The sequence below is a fragment of the Scheffersomyces spartinae genome (assembly GCF_019049425.1).
Source record: "Scheffersomyces spartinae strain ARV_011 chromosome Unknown scaffold_30, whole genome shotgun sequence".
In the NCBI taxonomy this organism is placed as follows: domain Eukaryota; kingdom Fungi; phylum Ascomycota; class Pichiomycetes; order Serinales; family Debaryomycetaceae; genus Lizanozyma; species Lizanozyma spartinae.
The window spans coordinates 1-23,204 of NW_025065077.1; the positions used below are offsets into that span (position 1 = coordinate 1).

Consider the following 23,204-nt stretch of genomic DNA (forward strand, 5'->3'; position numbering starts at 1 on the left):
CAAACTTTTCAATGGTTCTCTTGTCGATACCACCACACTTGAAAATCAAGTGACCGGTGGTGGTGGACTTACCAGAATCGACGTGACCAATGACGACAACGTTAATGTGAGTCTTTTCCTTACCCATGATGTTACTATTTACTGATTGGACAGATGATGTAAAGAAGAAGAAAAAGAAGAGAACTAAAAATTATCTTTCGCTAGAAAAAGTAGGGGGGGTTGTGAAATAAATACCAGACGAAAAAATTTTCGCTCTGCGTTCGTCCAAAGGATTTCAGCCAGCAGAACAATCAAAGTGAAAAAAACTTCAGTGTCGGGAGTTCCGACACCTTATGTCGCGATTTTCCATTTTGCAAGGGTGTTGGTGAAATTATTTAGTACGTATTGTAATCGCGACATTCTTTATCAAAATACAGATATATTGCTATGCTGTGAAGTTCAGCTATTTAGCGTAACTTTTTGTTTACGGGTCAATGGAAACATAGAATATCAATTGGACCGTTTCTATTCATGTTTGGGCTTTCAATTTTATTTACGGTTATAAGATGATGAGGGTTCCCTTCGTTCATGTTGTTGTAGTAAATTATAGTAGTCATTTCTGTCGTCCCGGTAATAAAGTGGAGAGTGACAATAAAATTGTCGGGTGATGGGCGGTGCACGACCTGTTGTTGGAGTAATAGGTAATGAATTGTCGGGGATGAGAGGCGTGCCTTCCTAACGTTTCATGTCGGAAATGGACTTACTGTATTTTGTGTCAGTCGGCATTGTGTCGTTGTTTTGAGTAGGAGATCTTTTCTTCCATAAGGTTCCCGCAGATGAAAACCTTGGATTCAGGTCTTTGTGTACAATGGATCGACTTTACTCATCTGAAGTCACGTCTAGTTTATATACACGTGATATAGTAGGGTTCAGACCTGTGATATAAGTAAGTATAGTTGATCCAAATGAGTTAATCCATGCGTCGTTCATATTCATTAAATACTTCTTAGAGAATTGCCTTATCTGTATTATGATCATTTTCTTATTAATATCACAGCATTATTATTTGTATGGACTTATTGGAAAAAAAGATTCAATCGACTAAAAGTCAGTCATTTTTTTGCACCCAATTCATATATTATTCACTAAACTATTGACTATACATAATCTTCTCTGCTATTTATAAGTATTATGAATATAATAATATTTAGAACTTGGGTATTTCCCCAAGAGTACACAGTATACTTCAAATAATATACTCGTTTCATCTTCGTCTTTTTCGTGATAACTTTCTAATTAACTGTTCACTGTGTTTCTCGGAATCAACAGAATCATATCCTACTTGAGTTATATTCTGACCATCATCATCTTCTCCATTTTCATGGTCCCTTTTTCTAGTATGCAGTTCGATATCAGACCCTTGACCTCCTCCACCATTAAGCGTCATTGTGACCCCCAGTTCATTCAATTTACCATACTTTATAATGCTATCATTTCCCCTTCTGGGTGACGCTAGCACGTTTAGCCCGGGTTCAGACCTAGTAGCATGTTCAGTGTCGGAAGTGTAAATAAACTTGGATTTCTTTGTTGGAGATAGTCTTGTGACTGGAGGAGAATACAAGCACCAATCCAATCTGGCTATATCTGGCATCACAAGAGTCTGCCTTTTCACTGACAACTCATTAGTGACTCCCTCCCATAGATATGCAATTGTAACAATCGGTATTGACCAATTCTTCGCTGCCTTAATTTTGGTACGACACGAAGTGGTGGTGATACTTGAGTTCTGATTGTATGGACACTCTAAGATCTCTCGGTGCTTGTAATGAAACAATTTCCCACTCACGTGTTTCCTAAACAAGTTGACGTTTACCACTAATATGTCTCTGGAAGAGTTTAGTGTGGGACAGAACTCGAACCCCATGTACTCAATGAGTTTCTCTAAATGCAATAGTTCAATCCCAGTAAATCCACTTACACATACTTTCAAAGGAGACTCGGTCTTATATAAACCCTTGATAGGCATTGACCATCTGTCGTGACATATTCGCTTATAGTATATGGATCTTTCAAGAAACCACTCTGTGACAACTCGAATATGACCCTCTTTGATACGTGATCTTAGCTCCAAGGGTAGGAGATCAAGCATCTTCGAGGCAGTAGACCCCAGCTTGCTGGGTAATATGACATGGGAAATAATGTCTACATCGTTCTCCATGTTGTTTGAGATTCGTCCTCCCAAGTTAACTATCGATTTCTTTATAAGCCGCTTTTGATCTTCATTGTAACCCACCAATACAAAGACAAAGGTATCGAATAAGCCCTGTAGATTATCGTTCGTATTCTCTGTGGACTTATCCTTTTGTTTATCAGCTTCCTTTCCTTCGTCTCGACTAATAATCTCGTCATATTGAAGACCATATTGGTCATCTTCGTCTTCGTCTTCGTCTGCCCAAGTATTGTCTCGAACTTTGGACTCAACCATCGTGTTCTTTCTAGCCATGATAGACTCCCATACAGAAGCATTCTTCTTTATCTTTTTGGATCCTATAACGGCTTTTAATTTACTATTCAGACCACGGTTCAGTTTTAAATCCGACTCTGGAGCCCCTTGAAACTCTCTAAGTCGCTCCCATTCATAGAAACCAAGGAATTTGGTTGCTCCCACAGTATAATCTTCAACTCTTAAAGGTTGTCCACGATAATACGAGTCTAAGAGCCATAGAGGATGAACAGCAGGGATTCCCCATTCCTTAGCTTTCGTATACCGTCGTCCAATCATGTCTGTAGTGATAATTATCAGATCCTTGAGGTTCAAGGAAGTGTTTGCTTCTCCTCCAGCTTGCTCTACCAACAGTACTAACTGTTCCTTATCAAAGAAAGCTTCTTTATCCAGATCAGACACTTTACCAACAGCAGAGAACGAGTTCGATGCAGCCAAATCAATCTTTGTCATATCTATATGTGCCAAACACATAGACATGCCTTCAAATGTCTTTAGAGTATAGTTACTCATTTGCAATTCTGTGAGTGGTTGACCTTCTATCCACTTACTATGCATTTGTCCTATGGAGTCACCCCTAAGAAACACCATATTGGCTCTATACTTGACACTGAAGTAGTACTTCTCGGTTTTACGGTTCCCCACAACCAAATAGTTCACTTCAGACATTAGATCATCATGTACTATTCCTCCCATAGATTGGATTTGCTTGAAGATCACCATCCTTTCCCGTCGTTCTATTCCCGTGCAGCAGAACTGCTTGCCCTGAAATGGGAGATCATCCGGCATGGCTGTTTATACCACTAGAATATCATCAACAAGGGTTTCGTGAAGCCGATGATGCTTACGTTCGTGTGCTTGGTTGATGCGCTTAAATGTGTGGATGATTTGAAGATAGCGAAATGCACAAAATAGGATATATAATGAACCAGATGATATTTAACTCGTGTATTACCGAGACAGAGGCTGATTACGACCAATGGAAACGTCACTTGCGCTGCATTTCCTCGTAAATTGTAAACAGTGCTATACCTGAGTTGTACGTCGTATATAGCCGAATGCTTTCAGAACGCGTCTCATATTCAATTGTATGGCTGCTGTAATTTCATATGCAACGGACTGAAGTGTTAGAGACTGACAGAGGTGAGCAATAAACCAAAGTACTCGAATTCCTTTTGATTATAGACCAGTAAACCTATTAATAGTGAAGGTGTTGGTCTAAAGTGGGCCAAGACAAAGTACTGGATGATGTACGTCTGTCTCTAAGATGCAAATATCCAGACACTGATCTACTCATACACTCTATAGATACAGGTCCAACTCTATAAAGCATTGTGTTTATAGTACTAGGAACATCCACATTAGTTTTCACATATAGAAAGAAAATTTACGAGTTCTATTTGAGCCAGTGTTATACGGCTGCACTTATACGAAGAGTTGCCTTTTCGTTCGCAGAGTTCGACAGCAGCAGATTTACTTTGGTATCATGCTCCTATAATGCTTTTGTGGGGGTACACATAAAGACTCACATATACATTAGTCAGCATGCAGGTACCAACTGAATTTCTTATAGAACACCAATGTTCTTGAATCCACCAAGTGAACGCTACGAGTGACTATTAGAACTACCTTCCAATGGCAATCACTCGTTCCAGGAATAAGGTTGCGGGTATCGCATTAACAGCTTCCTCGAAAGCCAAGGCCAAAGCCAATCCGATTGAGTCTAAGATCAAGATACATAGGAGTGTTGCCACCGCCGTTAAGTCGAAGACAGTCATTGCATCAAGTCTGATCACAGGCCAGAAGATATCCGGTGTGCGTGTGACTGTTCCAAAGACTGAAACCCCTGTAGTGCTACCTGAATCGTTTGTATCGAGTCACAAACCTACCTTCATTGCTGCCATCAACCATATTTTATCCGTTGACCCCACACTTATGGAAACTATCATTAGCACACCTTGGGGAAAATATGCCATTGACGAGACATCTGCTGATATCAATTCCCTTACAACTAGCGTGGATATTCCTTCGGACATCGGTGAATTGGATCCATTAGCGTATCTGTATTGGGAAGCGTTGGTTCGTACTATCATCTCCCAACAGGTTAGTGGGGCAGCAGCCAAATCAATCAGAGCCAAGCTATATGGCTATTTCGACAACGCTATCACCCCTCAAAAGGTTCTTCAAGCAGAACCGGAATCGCTAAGAGGGTGTGGACTATCTAATGCCAAAGTTAAATATGTTAGAGATGTTAGTGAGAAGTTCACAGACGTAGATTCGCCGTTACGTGACCCACAATGGTACAAGAAGGCACTGTTAGAAGAGATTGTAGAGGAATTGGTCAAGATAAAGGGTATAGGTATTTGGTCTGCTAAGATGTTTGCAGCTTTCAATCTTCATGAACCAGATGTTTTCGCTGAAGAAGATTTAGGCATAGCTAGAGGTATGAGTCGGTATGTTCAACTGAGAACAACCATTCTACAAGAAGCCAAAGATAATGTGGAGATAAAGAAGAAGAAGAAAATAGGATTAAGTGGCAATGGGAAAAAGAGAGATTGGGTTCCTCTTGATGAAGCATATATGAGATATATTGCAAAGAAATTCAGTCCTCATCAAACAGTTTTCCAATCCATATTGTGGAGATTATCGGACACTAACATTGAAGTATTGGAAGATAAAAAGGACGACATTGAACAGCCCAACCCAACCAAAAGAAGAAAACCATCAAAAGATTAACAACATCATTATCATTAGTAAGATGCTAGCAGCGACTTTGCTCAAACTTAAACAAGAAGCAACTGATTGGTGTATGTCTTCTTCTTCTCCACCGATTTTTATATTGATAGGTCTTTCATTTTGTCTGTTTCTCAACTTATTTAGTTCTTGTTCGATTTCTTTTAACCCGTAATCCAAAGTTGTTTCTTGCTTTAAGAATTGTAAGTCTGTCATAGTGAATCCCCCTTTTTCTATTAAGAATTGTATAAGCTTGTCAACTTTGAAACCCAAATCTCTTAATTTCTGTGGCGGTTGGACGCCTGATTCTGATTCTGAATCCGATTCATCAGTGGGAGTGGAGTACTTTTTGTAGGTTATATCCTTATGAAGGTGGTTATTGTCACTGTTAATCTTCTGGGTCCACTGTTTTAGGTCGTTAAGTTCGTAGTGCTTTATAGCCGACTTCATTTCTTGATTGGCTTTAGTTGTTTGAGCGGTAATGGCTGGACCTTCAAGGGCAAGAAACTCTTGGATCCAGGCCATCCCCAGTATTAGCTTTGTATCTGGTGTGACGCCTGTTTCTTTGAATTGGTCTGGTGGTGATAAGGCAGCGGCATGTATAAGCCCGGGAACGAACCACAACCAAAGAAGAAGTGGAACGACTACCATTTAGCAACGACGAACAACTAAGTAGTGGTAATAGGTAACTATGCTTTTACACTTTTAGATTTAACGATAGCCTAAAAAAGGAGTTAACGGTTACGGTTCAATTTTTGTAAACGTATGTTTCGCAGCCAATCAGTAAATGCTGCAAAACTAAACCAAAGGCCGTATAGAGAATATGGACTGTTTGAAGAAATTTAGGAACTATCATTGACATTGACCCGTGTACACCTACTTGAAGAGTATCTTTACCATATAACGGACAAGAGAAGGGTTTAAGACCGTTTGCATGTACATGTGCATTTAAGTAAATGTGATGTGAATATCAATGTGAATGTGACTTTTGAGTTTGAATGGGACTTTGAGCTAGGTGAATGGGAATATGCATAAACGTTGTTGCGTTATGGTTGAAAGGCAACGTCAAGCGTATTAACAGGCACAAAATCAACAGGGGTACGGCATTAAGGACCAGTAGTGAGCATACCAGAACCGGTTTCAGCATTGTGAATCCACTCATACATACATACATGCATATAGACTCGGCAGGATTGTTCGAAAAAAGAAGTAGCAGTGGTTAACGTAAGGGGCCTCTAAACCATTACCATCATTGTTGAAGCGGTACAGTCATAAAACCATTACCATCATTATCATCGCGAGACAGGCTGAGCAGAGTATATATACCTTAGCTCATCTCTAATTTTAAGTTAAGATTTCGAATAGTGATAAGCTCTGTGTCGGAGAAACAATAGCCGAGAATGCAGGTAACCAATGGTCTTGTTTTTGAGGAACACCCGAAAACAGTAAGCGATGTTCCCTATGGAGATATGGACTGTTAGTGGCACAGCAAGGTATAAAGGGTTAAGATTTTGAATGCCCGTTCCAGACAGGGACCAAGAATTTGAGTAACAAACTTGTACCATAGAGGGGAATAAGAATCAGTGTTATTGGCTTATATTTATGAGTCGGGATGGTAAAGTACTATTTATAGCTTTTTCAGAATATAGTAGTACACTACTTTAGAGTAAATCAGCCCTTCCCTGCATCTGTCATTAGAGGCAAAAGCAACACCCAAGCCTTCAACCAAAACTTCATCACGAAGGAGAACGGGATCGTAGTTATACAATAATCATACAACAGCCATAACTTGGATATACGCATAGAAACCATAATACGCGCATAGCCCTGTAATACGCATAGACATACGCATTATATAACACGCATAGAAATTATAACACACGCATAGCTATTGTTACCGATAGCATCCATATGAACCAATAGATTTTTACACTACTACTTTCTTTTACTGCCAACAGTTGTAACAACTGTATATATCACGTCGTCCTTCGCTTGCATTTGTTTCAGTACTTAGTCTCAAGTTTATTGTTGACACGGTAATTGCTGTTTGTGGTGTCCCGTTCTTTGTTTCACATTTCCGACGACGGCTACCCTTCACGTCAATACGGACGCAGGTTGCCAGGAAGTAGTGAAGTACCTGATCCAGATCCATATTGCATACGTGCCTTATCCCGCCTTTATTCTACTGTACCGTGTTTGGTACCTCTACCTTAGGGGTAGCATATTTTTTTTGTCGGGTTTATGTATTAGGGCAGGTGTAAAACTCCCTTAAACAACATCCAGGTCTGTCTTCTTTTTCCTATTTCATGTCTGACTTACACAACCGTTCTTACACGTCGATAGAGTCTTCGTGTTCAACGTCATCTTCTAGAAGGAACTCATTCCCCATCATCTCCCGTTCAGCATCTTCCCATACATTATCCACCGATTCCTTGCTTACAATATCTGACAAGTTCCAAAGGAAGTCTGTGAAAAAACAACATCAACAGCACGCGTCTTCAGCAACAGCAAAGTCATCATCGTTAGCATTACCTCTGTCATCGGATAGACAATCATCATCCAATCAAACCACCTTCTACTTCCCCAATGGTGAAGTATTTCGGTCACGTCCTTCTCATCTTAATAAAAAACACCAACATCGTTCCAATAGACCTCAACGAAGTTCAAGTCTGATTCCCAGGACGTATTCTATGCCCTCAATCGCCACACAGGTCCCGTTAACATCCCTGCAATCAAGGACCTTCAACAATATTAATATTAACACAAGTTTTCAAGGCAATACTACGGTTCCTACTATACCTGAGAACCCCTTATCTCCTCGAATCAGTAATAATAGTAACGGCTATTCGACACTTCATAGAAACAATTCGGTGACTTCTTTCACGTCTTTCACATCTTTGACTTCAAATAACACCACAATCTCAACAGCCACTGCTGCAACAGGTTCCACATCTAAAGCTCTTTTGAAGAAACAACTTCTAACCAGAGACTTGGAGAGAAATATTCGTAAATCTCTTTTGGATACTCCTACCAACTTACCAGTGGCTTCGGAACATCCTCAAGAGGAACAGGTTTCACTAGAACTGAGAGCCAACTCAATAACAAAATTGGGCCCTGCTGCTACAAATCATTTAAATCGCCGTAGACAAGGTGGTGGAATATCTGATTCTGACGATCATTTGGCTATGAAATCTTCAAGTTCGAAGTCTTCGAGTACCAAAACTTTAAGTACTCCTACTACAAGCATTAGTGAGGATATCCCAGATTCCGAAGACTCCAAGCCTCCGCCAACTATTCACATTCCGATTAATGTTGATACGGAAGATACAGTTCAAAGTTCAAGAGAAACGACCGGTATGATGAGCCATCCGGGAACAGATCTTAGTTCCATTTCTGAGGAAGAGAAATCATTACCTTTATGTGAATCTACTAAAATCCATGACAATGATGAAATGAATCGTCATTTATCGCTTAAAAAATCATCAACAACTCTGGAAGTTGCCAACCCTTCGCTACAACGTGAAAATAAAGTCACCCAAAGATCTTCATCCTCTTCAACATCTTCGGACAATTTTCTTCGAGATAGTGAAGTGGACTCCCCTTCTACATCTTGTTCTAATGCTTCTGTGGATGCCAATCTGCAAGGTTCAACAACCCTTCACATTAGTAGTCGCGTGAACAATTCTAGGGGTGGTGCTATGGGAACTCTGATGGAGCCTTCTCCTCCACAAACCACGTTCAATTTGGACTCCATCGTCAACAGTCTCCCCACTCGATTGAAAAGTTTGAGTGGAGATTCTATGAATCGTACATCTTCCATTAGACTGCTTATATCTCATCGTCAACGGCGACCCAAATCAGATAGTTTATCCGAAGACCAAGCTTTTGGAAGTTATAAGGATTTAACAAATATGGAAATTTCCAATAGCGACGTACCTGAAAGAAGACGTCCATTAACCTCATGGAAAGGTGATCGTTCTGCGTTGTCTTCTATAATAAATCGCCATTCAAAATATATGAAGTTTGTCAATGATGCTGGTTGTCATGAGTCAGATGAAGATTCCTCTGCTACTTCTTCACCCAAATCTCGTTTGGATTTCATATTGGACCAATTAGAACTGATGGATGATAGCGAAATTGCAGAGTTATACAAGACTGGTGAGCTAGATTGGTTACATGAACACGGCATTGATCCGGAATCCATAATTCCTCGACCTATCCTAGTTGCCCAAGACAGTAGTTATGAAGATGATCCTCCAAAACTATCTTCTACAAGTCAAACAGCAGATCATACTGGAACTGCTGCTTTTATTGCTCGTGCTGGTCCAGTTTTAAGACAATATGCTCCTGCTCCTCCCAGCTCAAGCATATCACTGACATACCATACCGCAGATCCGTCACCTCTGACGGAAAAGTTTGAAGATAAAGATGATTCTAACAAGAATTACACTGATTCACCCATCCGTGATCCCAACAGTTTCCCCAATCCTTCTTTGTTGAGAACTCCAAACAATTATAGCCAGGAAAGTCCATCTACATTGACACCATCAACGTTAATTGCTTTGGAGGAGGCACCAATGCTTAATATGAAGCAAAGTGATGCCCCAGAAAGTAGAAAGACTTCTCCTTTAAGGACAAGGAATATTTTAGCAATACAGAGGGAAGCAAGTGCTGAAAGAAAGCCTCACGAAGTCATTGCAAAAGAAGCAACAACCAAATCTTCGCTTGAAACTGAAGGCATTGAAGCCGAAACAATCAAACCATTATACCTAAAGTATCGTAACCGTTCCGACGGAAGCGGGTCCAAGTCAGCATCTGAGAAGCCTGAATGTGCACCATCTAAACAATCTACAACTTTTAATTCCCAAGATATAGTCCTTGCTGAACTGTTCAAAGGTGAACAAGAGACCAGCAAAGCTCTGAAAGAGTTTGACTTTGACGATGATGAAGAGATTGATGAATTTGTTGAAGAGGACGTTTTACATGACAGTAGTCTGGATTTAAGACCCTCCTCATTAACATTACCCCCTTCTCCATTCAACGGACCTTCTCTTCCTGAATTTAATCTTGTGAAAAAGAAGTCAATCAAGTCTGTTCTGACATCAGATTTAACTGCTCCAAATAGATTTTTTGTCGAAGGAAAGCTTGCCTTAAAGAATTCATCCTTGACTTCTTTGGATAGAGTTCAAAACGAACGTAGTTTGAGCAAAGATTTGGCACTAATGGAAAATTCAACTCCAATCAGGCAATTATTAAATGATGATAGTCTCAGTATTGATGGTGCTCTGTTGCCCCCTCCAACACCTCCACCAAAGGACTCACCCACGTACAAGGAGCTTGCACGGAAGGTAAAGAAGCAAAGACGTAGACAACAGAAGGAAGCTGAACGGAAGAAACAAAAGGAACAAGAAGCTCTTGATAAGTTGGAAAATCGTGTTGCGTCTTCGAAAGGTTCCTCTACTCAAAAGGTTACACTGAAGGCACCTGAAGATCGTAAAGTTAAACGGAAGCAATCCCATAATAATTTCCTTAGTGAATTTGAGAAGCCCAGACCTTCCAATGACGAGGCAATAAATAACCATTCACCTCTGCCAATTACTCCTAAGAAGTCTAAGCAAGTTGCTAGTTCATCTGAGAAGGCTGTCGAGAAGTCTCTATCAAAAGAAAAGGATATTCAACCTCAGTCTCACAAGACAGTTGATGTACCCTCCCAACAACGTGTAGCTTCAGTTGATAACGGTAAGAATGCAGTAGACGATATTTCACAGCCTGCAAAGAGCTCCAATTCAGCGAACATTGACGTTATGAAGAACTCCAAATCGGAGATCAGTGATATATCTTTGCTTTCCAAAGAGTCATTTACTGATGCACAAGCTGAACAACAACATGGTATACAAAGTGCTCCAAGATGTTCACTGCCTCCAGTTGTTAAGCCATTTAGTGTTAACCCCTACAACTTACCCAACAATAGTGACACCAGAGTTGCTGGTTTTGATTATGGTACGCCATACAAGAATGCAGCACTAGCTAGAGCAAAAAGACTGGAAGTTGAGACATTACCTGATCCGACTATTGATATGAAATGTGAAGTTGTATCATCTGCTCTTCCCAAGGAACCACCAAAGGATGAGCTGGTTGCTTCCATTCCAAACGAGGTGGTTTCACAAACTTCTAAAATAATTTCTCCAACGTCTGATCAACCTAATGCTGTTTCTTTAGCAGTAACAATACCCAAAAAGGACTTTACAAAGCAAGATGTCACTAAGAGCGAGGTCAAAGTCGAAACTCCACCCACGGACGATGATGTTGTTCCATCCACACCCATGAAGCTGTCGGATTTTAAAACTTCTCCTGTCAGCTCTATGATTGATGCCGTTACACCAACAGAATCTCCCCAGATACCATTAAGACGAAGGGCTCCTGGTTTAACTCCATTACTTGCAACCTCTGAATCCTTTATGAACAGGCCTCCTCCTCCTGAAACTGAAAGAAAGGTAGCTATTCCATCAACGACGCAAGAACCTCAAACTTCTTCAGCCAACGTTACGAAGCCTCCGAATGCTAACAGCGCAGACGTGAAAATAGCTACTACAAGCACCACCGGCCGCAAGCCACCACCACCTATCAGTACAGAGTCTTCAGCTGCTCGGATTGAAGTAAAACATGCTCCTACTACCCAAAAGCAGGGCTTCTTGGAAAAGAAGCCATCCAAAGGCAGCTTCACGTCATCTGATCCGCCTGAAAAGCCAAAGAAAACATTTAAAAATGTTTTCACAAAGATATTCAAGAAGAGTGGCAGCAAGTCTAATATGTTTGAGGTAGTCGAACCTCCACCAAGGCATTCACACAAACAGCATAAGGAGGAAGTAGATAATGAAGCAGAAAATGAACAAGCTGAAGAAGAAACAGAGGAAGAAAAGAGTCTTACTACTCAAAATCTATCACTTTCTTTACCCCCTTTAGAACTTGAATCTCCCAGTTTATTTGATGACATGTTTACTACTTTTGATGAGATAGATAAGCGGAAATCATTTCTTACCGGAGGGGTCAAGCCTCCTTCCATAGTTCCAACCAGGTCTGGACTGACTCGACAACCGTTTTTCTTCAGAGACGATGAATTATCTACAGACCAAATCATGGACCAACAATTGAAGGACGACAAGGACAATGGAATCTCCAGTGAAGCTTCCAAGAATAACAGTGAAGAAGATTTATTTCATGGCAAGCACAGCGCCAATGCCAATGGTGGAGATTTCCTTGGGAAAGATATACTTGGATCTTTATCTTCATTACGTAAACCTGTTTCGACCAATAGCAAAGGTGCACCTACAGACTCCGTTTACATTGATGATAATATTCTTTTCTTACAGAACGAGTTTAACTGGAAGAACCTCAGTTTAGAAGGGGAAACAACCACCACCACTTCCTCAAGATTACATCCTATGGAGCAGCAACCACCAAGGTCTCCATTAACAGAGACACTTGAAATCCACGATGTAAGCCAATTCGATGATGGTAACAGCTACTTGAAGCTTGCTAAGCAGTTCAAAGTCGAGATTACCAAGGGAGAACCATTGGAAGTCATAGTGAATAAGTTTGAGGACGACGTTACTTATAGACCCGTTCCTCCAAGCGAGGTTCGTGATGGACTCAAGCCGATCTTATCTAAGAGGTCTAAGATAGGTGTGTCTCCTAATCCGGCTTTAATGAACCGAAGTCATAGCTACAACATTAATTTGGACTACAGACAGAAACCAACTCCTATAAGCAACAATAACAACAACATCAACAAGTCTGTTCAGTTCGATAGAAAGATTCTTATCAACGAAACGTTTGCTCCAGACCAATACAGAAGATACAACAAGTGTGTGACTCAATATACCTTAACTGATCCCAATGAGATCAACAAAATCAAAGACGAATTGAACACTTACAAATGCAATGAGATGTTGATCCATAATCACAGTAAGAAATACACCCATTTCTTCTACTGAAATTAGCTTTTATTCCTTCGCTTTATTAACTATAATGAATACACAAATTCTTAAGTATATATTTGTAAGACACCCCAACACCATTTTTCAACTTCCCCGATAAGTAGTGTAACTGTGATTGGCCAAAAGTAATGGGATATGGTAGTGGCTGTCTGGCGGACTATCAATTGTAAAGAGGATCTCAACGAATGGGAAGAAGGTACTCAGCTTCTGTTGGAGAAAGTACTTGCTAGTAAGGAACTTACATTTGTAGACCCCCAGTTTCAAACTTGTCCAATTCAATTGGCTGGTTATTCCCAACTGCTGATATTGCTCTGCTCTTAACTCAGGGTTTATGGTCCATTTCTTGACCCGTCCATCGGTATCAGTTCTAGCCATACAAATGAGAGTACTGTTGTTGTTAACCTCAGCAGTTAAGTCTGAAGAAATGTAGTAAAGTTGGACCGTAACTCCAACAGCAGGTTTGCCGGTGGTGGTGTCAAGAATGTGACACGTTATAGGATCCATTCTTGTAATGAAACAGCAGTAGTAGAACAACGGTGATGAAGTTCAGTTATAGTTCAGTTGCGAGAGTTGCACTTGTTTGTGATAAGAGTTAATTTGCTGATAAGCGGTCACGTGATCTCGGCGATCACCGATTAAATACCCGAGACTTTACCCTTTGAATCTCCATTGAAACTTACCACAGACCCATCTATTTTTATCTCCGACATCGTACATAACGATGAAGTCAATGAGTGAGTTCATGATCCTAAAGTCCCAATTCTCCAGAGTGAACTGGGGGAATTCAGCGATATATTTGGGGACATCGAAGGTTCTGTCTTCATCAAAAGTCATTTTTGCCAATTTCATACGTCTTAAACAGTTGGCTGTGTTGTTATAAAGATTCTTTAGGTTTGTGGACGATATTGTTTTGTTTCTAGTGGAAATATGAATCAAGTTGTAATGACGGTATAACTCTTGACATGCTTCGAGAATACCCCCAAAGGTACCCCATTTATCGCGGAGGTGTACCTTGTAGAGTTGGGGGACCAGGATAGGAACAAACTTATTAAGTATTAGTATTCTAATGATTTCTGCCAATAGAATATGACGAGGAGGTCCCTGTCTATTGATAGCAATGACTTCAATATCACTTGAATCCCCGACAACTTCTGTAAGAGAGTCACTGTCAGTGTCTATAATATCGTAACGCTTTCTATTTGGTAGGTATAGTGAATCTTCTATTCCTGTGGAGATGGGTATCTCTTCTTCTTCTACTTCTGAATCACTACTAATCACAAGAACTGCTGAGTCTTTAACTGTTGAATCTTTAACTTTACCATCTTGTGACGACTTGTAAATGTCTGTAGTATCAGGCACTACTACTTCCCAATCCACACTTAAGTGGTCCTTACGGTACTTCAAGGTCTTATTCCATATACTAAGTTCCGAGGAGAAGTCACCATTTCTATCCTTTACTTGTAACGCTCGACCTTGTAGCTGACGGTTTCTTATCAACAAATGTCCCTTAATGACAACTATAACACCATAGGTATGACCCCATTGGAGTCCCTGGGCCAAGTATAGTCCAAAGGGGACTCTACAACGTAAGATGGACCGATGACCGGAAGTATCATCAATGGATAGTATAATAGTAGTAGCAGATTCATCATCAGAACTCAGAATCATCTCTTCTCCTACTATTCTACCCCCAACTTCAATGGAGGTAACCACATGGTTCCCTATAAGAATGGCATTCGCATACGCCAGTGGTATGGAACCAAGATAGAAGTCACGGGCAATGGGTGCCTTCAAAACATCAATAATAAATAAGGGAACAGTAGCGGAAGTACATGGATCAAGATGGAACAAGGATGGCCAATAATATCGTCGGCCATTATTACCACAACGAAAGACATGAGTTTCCATTGGCTTTAGAAACGTTTAGAAGATCATATCAATGAACGAACCGAATGCGTTAGATCAGCTCAACAACAAGTGTGGTTAGAAAATTGGCCAAAGAGACTCCATCAATTAGACCATAAGAGTGAAGGTACTCCTCACTCTGTATATATGCTTTGCTTTACTCCGCTAGCTCTTTCTTGCACGATTCACCTTAAGCTAAGTGTATTTGTATGCTTATCAGTTTTGCCAGCACACGACCATGGTCGGTACAAAAAGTGATCTTGGTCTGAGATGAGCTTGGGGGTTGAAGTGCAACTACTGGCAAAGCAAGATGGCATTGTTTGAAGTTGATGGCTGGGATTTGAAGAGCAAGACCGTTGCTTTCAGTGACGGGGGAGTACTGAAGAACAGAAAGGAAAGAAAAGAAAAGAAAAAACAAGCACTGAAGGAACGATGGGAAAAGAAGAGAAGAGGAGATGAGCAGCCTGAAGAACAACAACCAGAAGTAAAGAGACAGAGATCAGACGATAGAAGAAAGGGGTATAATAAGGAAGAAGCTCGATCCGATACCAAGGTCGAAGCTGGCTCTACTGGTTCTACTTTATCTGCTCCTCCACCTGTTACTCCTACTTCTGATACTAAGAAACTCAGCCCTTTGCAACAGAAGATGATGGCCAAACTATCTGGGTCTAGGTTCCGGTGGATCAATGAACAATTATATACCATTTCATCAGAATCAGCTTTGGATTTGGTCAAGAAAGAGCCTAGTTTATTCCAAGAATACCATCAAGGGTTCCGGTCTCAAGTTCAATCATGGCCAGAGAATCCTGTTGACGTATTTGTTGATCAAATTAAGACCAGAGGGTCTCTGAAACCTATAAATGCACCTGGAGGTCTTCCAGGTTTCCAGAATAGACAAGTTGTGATTGCTGATATGGGATGTGGAGAAGCACAATTAGCCTTAGATGTGAATAACTTTGTCAAACAATATAATGCCAAAAACTCCTCCAAAAAGAATTCTCGGAAACCTCCAAGAAGAAATGTCGGACCTTCATCTTTGGATATTAAAGTCCATTCCTTTGATTTACAAAAGGCTAACGACAGAATTACTGTGGCTGATATCAAAAATGTACCGTTACCTGATAGACTGTGTAACATCGTTATCTTTTGTTTGGCATTGATGGGTACAAACTTTTTGGATTTCATTAAGGAAGCGTATAGACTACTTGCACCTAGAGGAGAACTTTGGATCGCAGAAATCAAGTCCAGATTCTCTGAATCTGGTTCTAAAACTAAAGAAGATCAAGTTGGTGAAGAGTTTGTAAATGCCTTGAAGTTATGTGGATTCTTCCATAAAGCCACGGACAATAGCAATAAGATGTTCACTCGGTTTGAGTTCTTTAAAGCCCCACAAGAAATACTTGATGAGAAGAAAGCCAAATTAGAACGGAAGAAGAAGTTCATTGAACATGAATCAGAGAAGGAAGAGCTTGAAAGCAAGAGGGAAAAGGTTCCGGAAGGCGAATGGCTTTTGAAGCCATGCATATACAAGAGAAGATAGTAGCGAGCACTTTTACTACTAAAGGAACAGAAGAAGTAGTGGTATGAACAGAAGTCACACTTCAGATCAAATAATTTTCTTTTGAGGTGCTTGTTGAATGAAACTTCATCTTTAAAGCTGAGTTATCATCTATCATCCTTAGCAGTAGTAGGAAAATATTCACTCTTCTTTCAACATATTTAGTTTGCACAACACTTTATGCATTTATTATGATTTACGTTCAATGCTTGCTACTCCAGCATATGTGCCTCCCCCTTAGAACCAGATTATATTTTTCAACTCAGTCTTTAAAGTTAAATCCGAGATAGTATGCATTACATTTATTGATATCTCCATCAACCTCACATTAAGTATTATTATTGTCATCAATCTCTGAACTGTACAAACTTCGGTGTATAATTTCTAGCATTGCTCAAAGCTTTTAAACCTAATATACATCACCATATTCTAATCTAGCAACGTATCAGAAAGAGGGTTTTCTGTTCTGAGATCACAAATTCCATGCACATTCTACTTCATCAACAGGTTTGTATACTCCAAATCAGTTTCATGATTTTCAGACAGTTTTTCTATTTCTTCATCTTCATCCTTTAAGGACTATGTACGCACACAGTGGCACCACAATATAAGCAACCGTACAGATGCTATTATAGTTAGCTTAACATATATGATCGAATGGGTTGAAGTTCATATGGGTATGTAATGAGTAAGTATACTAGTTTAAGTATAGTATACATCCTCGACTCGCACTGTTTAATCTTGCTGTTTCCTTTTTGCATTGCAGTCAATGCAAATGTAGACTATGAAACGGTTTACATGCTACATCGTAATCGTTTGCACATATTTTCGATTGCAGTATGAGTTTTTTTAATCTTGTGACTGTTTGTTAATCATAGTTATTAGTGTCTGATGAGCTTCGCTGAAATCCTGATCCTACACTCATCCTTATATCACAATTGATACTAGTAAATGGGTTATGATGTCAGGAGCGAACGTCCTTTGAAGAATTATTCATCGCAGTACAAATAAACGATAGTCTTACGAGATAACATCCATTCAAACGTCAACTGAATGCCCGAGACTAATCTCCGTATTCAACCATGTATGACGTTACATGTTAAGCACGTTCCCGAGAAAGGGCTGAACTTCTGGATTCTGTATTGGGATTTCTATGGGTCCAAAGAGGAAGTGCGCAAATGCCGGCCGCATTTTTTTTTGAGCCGAGAAAGCCAGCCATTTGCAAGCCGACTTCCTAATTGGGAACAGGCCCAGCTCATCTTGACAAAGAACCCCAGATAAAGGGCCATATTAGAAAAGAGTCTATGATTAGAGGTGGAGGTGGTGCTGGTAGTCGGTGCTGGATACCTCTACCCAATGTGGCACGAGGAGGAATGAGTCCAGCATATATATATAGCGGAGGAAAAGTATGTAACTGATGGAACCCTATTATGGCTTTTAATGGAACTAACCCATTAACTACACTTACAGCAATATCAATACCATCATCAAAGCATTCACTCATTAGAATGACAGACTATTATCAACCTAGTTTGCTTTTCAGACAGAATGCAATGAGACGTCGGTATCATCCTCAATTGTCACCAATAATGAGTAATGAAAGTCTCGATTCACAAATATCACAACTAAGTCTCAAAGGGTCACAGAAGTCAAGCAATTCTTGGCTACTTAAAGACTTCAATGACTCAGATCTTCAGTTGGTGAACAAATCATGTGCTTTGGACAGAGTCAATGTCACATCCAATTACTGGAAAGTTCCAGATAACACCATGTATTTGACATCCATGGCCATCAAAAGGCAAGCTGAAGAACAAGATTCAGAAGACGTAAGGATAGCCATTGCTAGTGGAGGTAGCGAGAATAACCTTTTCATCTATGACTTGGACATAGTAGACACATATCTCACCCATCAAAGTACTATATCGTTAGCCAATATCCATTCGTTGCAATGGGTACCTCAAACAGATAACTTATTAATCACCGGTAACGATAAAGGGTACGCACATTTGGTGTCTATTCCCGAATCAGATTCAGACGAAAGTGCAGAGATATGTAAACGGTTCAATCACAGGAAACACATGAAGACCGTTAATAAACCAACAAACAATGATTATTATTCCCATACAAGTATCAAGAGAATGTGCCTTAATAATGGGAATAGAGAATTGCTCACCATTTATGATACCAATTTGTTCCATTGGGATATTCATGGAGCTCACACCCAATTGAAGCCCTCTCCAATGCTGATAACTCCAATACCTGGTTTAATGAATCTAGAACCCATGAGTAATAATGCACCACATCAAATAGGAATCTGTGGTAAGTTCGGAGTTTCTCTATTGGACTTGCGAGACCACAAGTTCTCTGTACCCAAAAGGGACCTCTCTGTCAAGGAACAACACAACTTCCAATGTAACATGATGAGATGGAAACCTCACGATGCCAATGTGTTTGCAGGAGCACACAGAGATGGAGTGGTGAGGATTTGGGATATTCGGAAACAAGGAGAAAGCGTTGGCAACTTTAGTGGTCACACAGGGAGAGTCACCAGTATGGAATGGAACAACGGCGATTTGTTCACTGGTGGAAAAGATGGGAATATCATCTTTTGGGATCTCAATGGATCCAATGGTAGTCTAAAGAACTGTGGGGTAAAACAAGGACTTGAAAGTGTTCATTTTGATCCCAAAACAAATACTGTTGACAAAGTCTTGAACCAGACCCAATGTGGAACGGTGTTACCTGCTTCCAATACTAATGTGGTGGGGATGACATCTATTAGTCAACGCAAAGATGGAGCCTCAGTATTATCCATTGATGGTAGTTCATATTTGGGAGTTCACAAACGTCTAGAAGATGTGTATGACCTTGAGCTGGCCTTATACTACACCAAAGAGGAGTTGAAGTTGATGAAGTTGAGTGAAGTTGGCACCGGTGGTAGTAGTAATACGTTGGTTGGTGGGGATCATACTGGCTGTGAAATTGATATTGAACTACTTGAATGCAAACCATTGCAACCAATCAAGAATACCGACAGCGTTGACATGGCTGACATTATTGATGTCGACGAGTCCTTAACGTTTGGTTTAGGACATAAGAACATGTCTAACGATACTTTGGTTTCTACTACAAGTAGTTGTTATGAACTGCTTGATCCCAAAGTTGTTCTTCTCCAACGTCAACCACTGACCAGTTCTAGTACATACAGTGATGACGATGACGATGACGATGCTGATAAGGATACCACCCAGTTCATGTCACCGGGGTCGCTTGTATCTGATAACACTTTAGACTCAATTGCATCACCAATCTCTGTGGCAACAGAGGGAGCCAACGACAATAACGGATCTATTGATACATTGGACACATTATATTCATCTGAGGTTCAATTGCACCATAAATCCAATCTGCTACAATCTTCAACATTGGATTACAGTAAGTTCAGACTTGAGCTTGATTTTGAACTTGATACAGATGATTTTGATTTCGGTGCTCCAGCCATCATGGCATAAAGGCATACCCATAATACAGATAACGACATATATGATTAATAATAGTGCAGTACGCTTACCATATCCCAGAACAATACTTCTTACTCGCTTCAATGTACTTAATTAGCAAGGCTTGTATTCTGTATACTTTATTAGTAAAGGCTCAGTGTTATATTACATGCTTACGATACGTAAGTAAGGCTTGTTATAAGCATAGTATATGCCTAGTACACAGTTATATGTTAACTATATGTTAACTTCTACATCATGTGACCAAAGGTCAACATTACATAATCAGGAAGTATTCAGCCTCTGTCTTTGGTCGTGCGAAGCTCATCTTTATATCCGTTTGACTTGCGATGAAAATTGTACACGACAATCCACCACCACCTTCCAATCAACAGTCCATTAACACTCCCTGACTAATTAGTAGAGACTCATATACTTTGAGTTGTGTGTTTATAGATACCAATAGTATTGTGAGCTTTACTCACACGTGGTTGAACCCGATATAGTTCTATATCGTTGATCTATCAGTATACGGAAGGGAATAGAAGGGAAGTATTAGGTATACTGTACTACATTACCCTATACAATACTATACTACACTATATTACACATAATTGATTGCTACGACCATGACAAGAAGTACAATCAATGTGAAGGTTGTGGCTGCAGAGTCTCTCTATAAAAGAGATGTCTTTCGGCAACCAGACCCATTCGCAGTTATAACCATCGATGGAGCTCAAACAAAAACAACTAAAACTGCTAAGAAGACTTTGAACCCTTATTGGAATGAAAAATTTGATGTCACGGCTTCTGAAGATTCAATATTGATCATTCAAGTGTTTGATCAAAAAAAATTCAAAAAAAAGGATCAAGGTTTCCTTGGAGTGGTTAACGTTAGAGTTGGAGATGTTATTGATTTAAGTTTACCAAGCTCCGAAGAAACTATCACCAGAGATCTTAAGAAATCAAACGAAAACTTGGCTGTCACGGGTAAAATTATTATTGTCATATCTCATTCGTCATCAGCTTCAACCAGGAATGGCACTTCATCGTTTGGCAATGGATCTTCCAATTCTGCTGCGGCTACTGCCAGACTTTCATCTTCATCTACTGGTGTTGTTGGGGGTTCTTCTGCTCCTCCTCCTGGTATTAATTCTTCTTCTACAGGTGGTGCTTCCTCTTCCGGTAATTCCCAAAGACAATATTCTTCGTTTGAAGATCAATATGGTAGATTGCCAACAGGTTGGGAAAGAAGAACAGATAACTTTGGAAGAACTTATTTTGTTGATCATAATTCAAGAACAACAACTTGGCAAAGACCTACCTTGGATCAAACAGAACTGCAAAGAGACCAGCAACGTGAACTGACCACTGAAGCTGAAAGAAGACAACATCGTGAAAGAACCTTACCCGGAGATACTCCACTGTCTCCTACTCTTGGTGCTCAAGGAAGTTCTACATCCGTTACTAGTGGTAGTGTGACTGTTAATGCACTTGGTCCCAATCAACCTGTTTCTCCTGCTGCCGCAGTGTCCATGGCTGCATCTGGTGCCACAACTAGTGGGTTAGGTGAGTTGCCATCTGGCTGGGAACAGAGGTTTACTAATGAAGATAGACCTTATTTTGTTGATCATAATACTAGAACAACCACTTGGGTTGATCCTAGAAGACAACAATATATTCGTACTTATGGACCCAACACCACTATTCAACAACAACCAGTGTCACAATTGGGACCTTTACCAAGTGGTTGGGAAATGAGATTGACAAACACTGCAAGAGTTTATTTTGTTGATCATAATACTAAAACCACAACTTGGGATGATCCAAGATTACCTTCATCATTGGATCAAAATGTTCCTCAATATAAGAGAGACTTTAGAAGAAAGTTGGTTTACTTTAGATCACAACCTGCATTGAGAATTTTACCTGGTCAATGCCATATAAAGGTTAGAAGAGATCATATTTTCGAAGATTCATATCAAGAAATCATGAGACAATCACCTGAAGATTTGAAAAAGAGATTGATGATTAAATTTGAAGGTGAAGAAGGTTTGGATTATGGTGGAGTTTCAAGAGAGTTTTTCTTTTTACTTTCACATGATATGTTTAATCCATTTTATTGCTTATTTGAATATTCTACCCTTGATATTTATACCTTACAAATTAATCCTAATTCGGGTATTAATCCTGAACATTTGAATTATTTCAAGTTTATTGGTCGTGTTGTTGGATTATGTGTTTTCCATCGGAGATTTTTGGATGCTTTCTTTGTTGGAGCATTATATAAGATGATGGTTAGAAAGAAGGTTGTTCTTCAAGATATGGAAGGTGTTGATGCTGAATTTTACAGATCATTAAAATGGATGTTAGATAATGATATTTCTGAAGCCTTTATGGGGACTACATTCACTGTTGAAGATGATAAATTTGGAGAAATTGTTGAGATTGAATTGAAACCTGGTGGAAAAGATATTGAAGTGACTGAACAGAATAAGCTTGAATATGTTGAGTTAATTACTGAATGGAAGATTCATAAACGGGTGGAGGAACAATTTAATGCATTTATTGATGGTTTCAATGAATTAATTCCTGAAGCCTTGGTTAAAGTTTTTGATGCTCGTGAATTGGAATTATTAATTGGTGGGTTAGCGACAATTGATGTTGATGATTGGAAAAAACATACTGATTATAGAGGATATTCTGAAAGTGATCAAGTTATTCAATGGTTTTGGCAATGTCTTAGAGAATGGGATCTGGAACAAAAAGCAAGATTATTACAATTTACCACTGGTACTTCAAGAATCCCTGTTAATGGATTTAAAGATTTACAAGGATCTGATGGACCAAGAAGATTTACTATTGAAAAAGCTGGAGAACCGGAACAATTACCTAAATCTCATACTTGTTTCAATAGAGTGGATTTACCACCTTATACTAGTTATGAAAGTTTGAAACAGAAATTAACTATGGCTGTGGAAGAAACTGTTGGTTTCGGTCAAGAATAGAAAAGAAAGAAGAAGAAAAGA

At 39.7% G+C, this 23,204-nt stretch overlaps 7 protein-coding genes across 7 annotated transcripts; 5 read left to right on the forward strand and 2 right to left on the reverse strand.

The window, feature by feature from the left end:
- Window positions 1-1,243: 1,243 nt before the first annotated feature.
- Window positions 1,244-3,151, reverse strand: KQ657_003441 (protein kinase activating protein; the record flags this gene model as incomplete). The annotated part of the gene is made up of 1 exon (XM_043194164.1): window positions 1,244-3,151. One exon carries the CDS (start codon window positions 3,149-3,151, stop codon window positions 1,244-1,246), a length of 1,908 nt encoding a protein of 635 aa, XP_043046949.1.
- Window positions 3,152-4,117: 966 nt separating this feature from the next.
- MAG1 (DNA-3-methyladenine glycosylase II) lies at window positions 4,118-5,218 on the forward strand (the record flags this gene model as incomplete). Its single annotated transcript, XM_043194165.1, has 1 exon — window positions 4,118-5,218. One exon carries the CDS (start codon window positions 4,118-4,120, stop codon window positions 5,216-5,218), a length of 1,101 nt encoding a protein of 366 aa, XP_043046950.1.
- Window positions 5,219-7,801: 2,583 nt separating this feature from the next.
- KQ657_003443 (uncharacterized protein) lies at window positions 7,802-13,209 on the forward strand (the record flags this gene model as incomplete). The annotated part of the gene is made up of 2 exons (XM_043194166.1): window positions 7,802-7,809; window positions 7,983-13,209. The coding sequence occupies 2 exons, from the start codon at window positions 7,802-7,804 to the stop codon at window positions 13,207-13,209; spliced, it is 5,235 nt and encodes a 1,744-aa protein (XP_043046951.1).
- Window positions 13,210-13,863: 654 nt separating this feature from the next.
- On the reverse strand, window positions 13,864-15,120 carry KQ657_003444 (uncharacterized protein; the record flags this gene model as incomplete). Its single annotated transcript, XM_043194167.1, has 1 exon — window positions 13,864-15,120. The coding sequence occupies one exon, from the start codon at window positions 15,118-15,120 to the stop codon at window positions 13,864-13,866; it is 1,257 nt and encodes a 418-aa protein (XP_043046952.1).
- Window positions 15,121-15,427: 307 nt separating this feature from the next.
- On the forward strand, window positions 15,428-16,657 carry RRP8 (25S rRNA (adenine645-N1)-methyltransferase; the record flags this gene model as incomplete). The annotated part of the gene is made up of 1 exon (XM_043194168.1): window positions 15,428-16,657. One exon carries the CDS (start codon window positions 15,428-15,430, stop codon window positions 16,655-16,657), a length of 1,230 nt encoding a protein of 409 aa, XP_043046953.1.
- Window positions 16,658-18,183: 1,526 nt separating this feature from the next.
- On the forward strand, window positions 18,184-20,187 carry DSE1 (Dse1p; the record flags this gene model as incomplete). The annotated part of the gene is made up of 1 exon (XM_043194169.1): window positions 18,184-20,187. One exon carries the CDS (start codon window positions 18,184-18,186, stop codon window positions 20,185-20,187), a length of 2,004 nt encoding a protein of 667 aa, XP_043046954.1.
- A 617-nt stretch (window positions 20,188-20,804) lies between these two features.
- On the forward strand, window positions 20,805-23,183 carry RSP5 (NEDD4 family E3 ubiquitin-protein ligase; the record flags this gene model as incomplete). The annotated part of the gene is made up of 1 exon (XM_043194170.1): window positions 20,805-23,183. One exon carries the CDS (start codon window positions 20,805-20,807, stop codon window positions 23,181-23,183), a length of 2,379 nt encoding a protein of 792 aa, XP_043046955.1.
- Window positions 23,184-23,204: the final 21 nt, after the last annotated feature.